The 6,514-nt window shown below is 31.4% G+C and overlaps 2 protein-coding genes across 2 annotated transcripts in view; both read right to left on the reverse strand.

The window, feature by feature from the left end:
* The window catches only part of LOC118743256, a gene marked incomplete at its 5' end in the record, with an annotated part of 39,560 nt that overhangs the window by 27,106 nt on the left and 5,940 nt on the right, over positions 1-6,514 (reverse strand).
* The window catches only part of LOC118743938 (probable methylthioribulose-1-phosphate dehydratase), a 6,328-nt gene continuing 559 nt past the window's right edge, over positions 746-6,514 (reverse strand). The window contains exon 5 of the mRNA XM_036476700.1: positions 746-806. Coding sequence (XP_036332593.1) covers positions 746-806 — 61 coding nt within the window. The remainder of the gene's footprint in view (positions 807-6,514) is intronic.

Here is a 6,514-nt window from a genome sequence, read left to right on the forward strand (position 1 = left end):
AATAATAAACATTAAATAAACAAAAGACAAATAGCCAAAACTGGTCAAAATATCGCACTCCTATTATTTTGTGGACAACTGTATATGTACACACACACACACGTATGTAAATATGTATGTGCATATACAGTGACTCAATCAAGTGTTCACGTGTTGAATTTTTAAATATTCGCAATGTTTTTCAAGTTAAATTTTTTTGTTATTTTTCTATAAAAATACAGTCCAAGCTTGCACGAAAATCATATAAATCAAAGTTTCAAACTTTATATAAAATTTAGGAAAATTCAACGAATTTTTACTAAAATTTCAAACTTTTTATTCTGAACCTTTAGATCATTTTAATTTATTTATTGTGAATTTTACGCCAATCGGCATTTTACAATTTGTTAAAAATACATAATTAAAGAAAGGAAACACATAAGACACATAACATAACATAACATAACATAACATATCATAACATAAGAAATGCAAATTTCAAGCGGTTAAAAAATTGCCGTGGTTTTTAGTAATTTTTTCATTGCATATGGTTAAAGCTTGGACAATATCTTTATAGAAAAAAATAAAAATTTTACTTGTAAAACCAATTTGCGATAAAACTAAAAGTCCAATTATACAAACAAGTTTGACACCACCTTGATAAGGTAAAATATATAAAAAAAGGTCAATAAATTAACATTCAGGGCTATCACTGAATTCATCGTATAACTGAATCCGAATGCTACGTACGCATTCAAATTATATGCTACGTTCGTAGCAATTCGGATCCAGTGATCACATTTTCATAGATTTCACGATTCAAATCTCTAGAATATGGGTGTATGTAAACATTTTCAATTCACTGTGTATTTTAGTTAATACAAAACAAATAAAAATAAATTTTTGAAACAGCAAATTTCGCTAGATGTTGAAAGAACTTTTCCTATCGGTACAAAATACAAAAAAAATTGGTACGGCAATATTTTTGTTGTCACGCGATTGGTATAATACAGCGAACTTCCGCTGTAAATTTTGAAAAAAAAAAAAATGTTTTTCGTTATTGGGATAAAGAAAAATATTTGTTCAATCACAAGATACGATTTGCACCAAATTTTGGGCAAATGACCAATCGTGTGACACTGCCTTATGAAATATTATATTCCGGGACACCTCGCTTTTATGAAATTTCACTTGAGTGATGTACATATCGTCGTTTAAAGTACAAAACCGCATATCGTCATTCTGCAAAACCGCTTAACTGACATATGCTGCCAAAAATTGGATTTGGTCACACAAGCTCATAGCTAAATCCTTATCCATTCGTGCTGAAATATGCTAGCCAGAAATGCGATTGCCTTATAAACAAATAATTTTTAGCAAAAAAAAACCGACTTCAACTCTCATATAAATATATATATATATATATATATCTCATGATCCACTGATCGGATCTTAACCAGATTAGTATGGGACCACCTCTGAGACACTACCTTTTCGATGAAATCGGTTGACGTGGTCCAAAGTTATGCGGTAACATCCATAAAAAAAAAATAATTAAAAAAAATTAAAAAAAAATAAAAATAAAAATAAATAAAAAAAATAATAAAATATTCCGACGAACTGACAACCTCGCGGTAACATACATAAAAAAAAAATAAATTTTTAAAAATTAAAAAAAATAAAAATAAAAAAAGTAAAAATAAATAAAAAAAATAATAAAATATTCCGACGAACTGACAACCTCCTCCTTTTTTGGAAGTCGGTTAAAAAAGATACCCATTTTGAAGTATCAGTGTTTTTGCTCTCTAGAAAATAATTTATGCGACCTCACATACGCGGTTTTGCATTTTGTTGATACGCGGTTTTGTACTTCAAACGACGATATGCATCTATTTCAAATATTTTAATTTTTTTTTTTGTATAAGACACTCTCGAAATGTGTAGTCAGGATGCTTTGTACGAAGATAGCAATTGTAAATGTATGAATGCTCTGTTGTATGAAGGTGAGAGCATCATATGCAAGGTCAAGAGGCTTGACGCCTGCCAGTGCAGACTTAAAATCTAAGCCTTTTGTAATGCACTATAAATACATGTATGTAATATATGTACATGCAAGTGTACATACATAACTGAAATAACAGTATGTACAACATTTTTGTGACATTAACCCTAGAATTGGGATGGCAGCGATTATTCATTTGATTAAAATAATCGATTTTTTTCTTGTTTCAATTTACCATTTAATTGAATCGTAGTTTTGTGTTTCGTTAAACGATTATTTATAAATTAATTGTAAAAATATTTTCAAGAAATATGAATTTTCTAGTTGTCTAAAATCCATCCATCGAACATCGTTTTTTGTTAGCTGCATCAACTTTACTCGACCCGAGGTTCAAAAAAATTCATTTCAAACATCCGTTCCCATTGGCCTCAGTAATGAAGTTCTTGCGAGCTTAAATGATGTGCCCAGGTGATCTTATGGAAACGGGTGGCGAGTCGTCACTAGAATCAGTAGAAAATGATGTCGATCTTGGGGCCACTCATAAATCTCTTGTACATAAACGAAGACGAAAATATGATAATTTTCAGGGACGGTAATCATTTTGTGTAAAATAATTTAAATCAGCATTTAGTCATTATTTTATGAGTTTAATTTTTTTCGCCCTAAACTAATATGATTTTTATTTTTTTACTCAACGGTATTATTTGATTCTTATTTTTTCGATCAAAAATAATGATTATTTTATCATTTTTATTTATTATTACTGATTTTTATTTTTCCACTTAAAAATAATGATTATTTATAAAATAGAAAAGGCTATATAGACGCTACTTACTGAAAATTTTACCTGAAAATTTTAAGTCTTATTCCTTTAATTAGGGTGTCGCTACCTCCGAAAAGGATATGGCAGAAACCACGCTGGCATAGCTTCTGATCTTTTGGAATGATCATTATTGTTAAGTGAAAAAATAATAAAATTCAATAATAATTATTATCTGTGAGCGAAAAATTAGAAATCATAAAATAATCATTATTTTTGATCAAAAAAAAAAAATCAAGTAATAATAATTACCTTTGAGCGAAAAATTAAAACTCAAATATTAATTATTATTTTTAATCTTTATTGGTTAAACTCGAAAAATAAAAATTGTAAATTACAGTTGGACGTACGAAAACAAATACGTGGGTATAAATAAAAATCGTTTTACGGCGATTATAACTTAAAATTTAAAATTTCAAAAATAATGGTTATTTTCCGTCCTGATAATTTGGGTCACCCACAAGATGAAATGAGTTTTTACTTAAATTGTCAAGCCCTAGAACCAAAGCGGAATATCATCGATGCTTGGGAGGACATGAAAACTGTTTACTTATAAACTTTACGGACTTTCGAAAAAATACTGTCATTTAGTTGGTATCTCGGTGTCTATGAGCGCCTTTTTTCAATAGCTGGTGCGACAGCCACCGAGAAATGCAACGACTTAACAACAAAACGCTTATCAAAGCTTTTGTTTTTGCATATGATTAATTAATCGATTTTTTTTTTGTCATCCCTAACCTAGAACCACTACACACATGTGTGCTGGTACATTACTTCGGTGTGCAGATAGAGATCATCTGCTTGATTCTCAGCTTTGCTTAACTTCACAACCTTCAAATGTTCCTAGCTTGCATGGTAAGTACCCTTATCATTGTTTTATAAAAATAAAACAAGCTCTACAGAAAATTGTGCACTTGCACATAGAAAATCTTACATTGTACATATGTATGTCCATACGTACAGATTTCGCAATTAATTTTTAATGTTTATTTACTCTCAGAAACGAAACAAACTTAAATCGTTGATCTTTGAATACTCTAGCTAATAGAAAAGAGCAAAGTTATGAAGTATTGTTTTTTGTTGAAGGTCGAATAGAGGAGATGAATATGAAGTATGTATAACGTATTTGATTATAAATCGAATCAAATGCGTTCGTATTAGAGATGTTTCGAATGTCATATTTTTCACATTCACGAATGCGAATTTTTGGAATGCGAATGTGCTAATGCAAATGCGTATGTTAGGAATAACATTAAAAAAGCTATAATCAACTTAAGTCATCGTTTTTATTACTTAAAAATTTTATAAATTATTAGAACATTGAACGAGTGATTAACCTATACAGTGTTTTAATCTAGTAGTCAAAGTTCAAAAGGGGCATATTCTTTAAAAAAAAAAAACGTAATTTTTCTGCCTTTTCTCCCATGAGGCGATTTCACTTGGCTCACTTGGAACGCTGGTGGGTGGAGCGCTCAAATATTTGCGGACCAGATCTGTCAATTTGTCGTATTTTAGTTTAGTTTTCCACCAATCGAGAAGATTTTCACCGAGATGAGCTCGTTTTTCTTTAGGGTAGGCCTTCAATTGGGCTTTAATTTCACATTTTTTGATGGCCCCAGAGAAAAGGAGGAATCTAAAATTATTTCCAGGTTGATTATAAGACTTTTAGCAGTACTTGTTGAAGGCCCATCAATGTTCGTTGATATACTACTTAACCATTTAGCGCCTAAAGCTAAAAGCCGGTTATTGTCCGCACCCTGGTTAGACAGACTTCTCTGCACATGTACACATTCGCATTCGCAAAACATTCGTATCATTTGATGCACAGGGACAGCAAAGGGTTAACAGGTCTACAAAAAAAGCTCCACACCTCTCCAAACGGAGCACTTTATATCAGTATACACTCTTTACAACTAGATAAAAGTCAAATCAGCTGCCACCAGCCGCCTTTTTGGCTGATTCCGGACTTTAAATGTCCTTATCCCCTCAAAAACATCATGCAAACTATAGGTCTATTCAAGATCAAAAAATTTTTACGAATTGTTACTAGTACTTGCAAGTTTTTACTGGAAATGCATTCAATAACCCAAAATATTTGCAAGAGAGAGCAAATTCGATAGCGTAACAACCCGAGAGAGCTGCAAACTCTTGTAAGTAAAAATTTTACTAGCAGGAATTTGGAGGAGTCAAAAAGTAAGGTTATGTTTCAAAATCAACTGTAAACAAACTGTTTAAGAGGATGATTTGGTGAAACATAATTAGTGAAATGAAAATATGGATGAAAAATTTAGATCTATTGTATATTTTTTTTAATTTTATGACGATGGAAACTATTTCCAATTAAACAGAAAATTGCGCGTCAAAACTTAACCGTCAGAAACTATCAAAATGGCTTAAATTGCAAATGTTTACTAGTTTTGCGTTCAATAACTTTTTCTGAAAATTTTCTCTTGCTCTCAATTTTACTCTCTATTTTTCTTTCACGCTCTCGCTGCAAGTACTTACTGGAAAAGTTATTGAACGGACCTTATGTATATAAAAGGTTTGTTCGTCGAGCAAAAAATTTGTACGAATTTGTACGAATTATCACGATTTTTGCCCAAATCGCGTTCGTGCAGACCAAAAAATTATCCAACACTCAAAAATTGTGAGAGCAAAGTGACAGTTCTCTTGGAGAGAAGTTGCAAATTCTTGCTGGAAAAAATTTTGCCAGCAAGAATTTGCAAACACGAAAAACATGTGGTTGTGGCGCATGGTTGCATTTTTGTCTACAATAATTTGAATAAATTAGTTCGTTAAATTTAAAAATTTATAAACACGAGCGATTTTTTTATGAAAAAAGGAAGTAAATAATTGTTGATATAATTAATTTAGTTAATTCCAATGATTTGAACTTAATTCGGCTGAAAAAAATGGTATTCGCAATCGGAATGCAATTGCAACCAGAGTCGATTTAAGAAACCCGACAGCTAGTACGATGAAGAAATTGAAATGTATGTTAAAGAAAGTCAGAACAACAAGAAATATACATGTATATCCTGTTTTTGGCCATTGGAAAGAATTTTAAAAATTCTATAAAAATTTTGTATGTTTGAAATGCAACCGTGGACGCCAGCTGGCAGCGAAACTTGCAAATTCCTGCAAATTTGCGTTCGTGCAGAAATTTGCAAGTTTCTCAACATGAGAGAGAGAATTTGAGAGAATTTTTTCTTACTCTCTGATATTTTGAGTGTTGGATAATTCTTGCTGGATTTTCGACGAACAAACCTAAAGTTTAGCAACCACTATTTCCAAATTATTTGCCAACATTCGCTTTTCAGGTGTTTTCAACGACACTCATTACAAATCCATAGTCAAATTAAAGAAATTCAAGATGACGAATGCTGAACAAAACCGCATATAGCAACTTGCGGAAACTTTGCGCAGACATTTTTTCTTCAATTTTATTTATTTTTTTTTTTAATTCACGGACGAGTGAATTTTGTATTGTACCAATTTCAACTTGATTAAGCTATTGAATAAAATACCTAGCACCGTCAGCCAAAAAAAAATATATATTCTGCCTTATCCTGAGTTTCGCCTGAAAAAAAATTCACCCGAAAATTTGTGATCCCCCATAGTAAAACCATGGAACCAAAAATGACCCGGTTCGGGGAAAATGAAGCCCATGATAAGGCTGATTAAAGACCAGCGCGATTTTCTACCGTTGTTGC

The sequence above is a fragment of the Rhagoletis pomonella genome, unplaced genomic scaffold (genome assembly GCF_013731165.1).
Source record: "Rhagoletis pomonella isolate Grant_MI unplaced genomic scaffold, Rhpom_1.0 Rhpom_scaffold_00007, whole genome shotgun sequence".
Lineage (NCBI taxonomy): Eukaryota > Metazoa > Arthropoda > Insecta > Diptera > Tephritidae > Rhagoletis > Rhagoletis pomonella.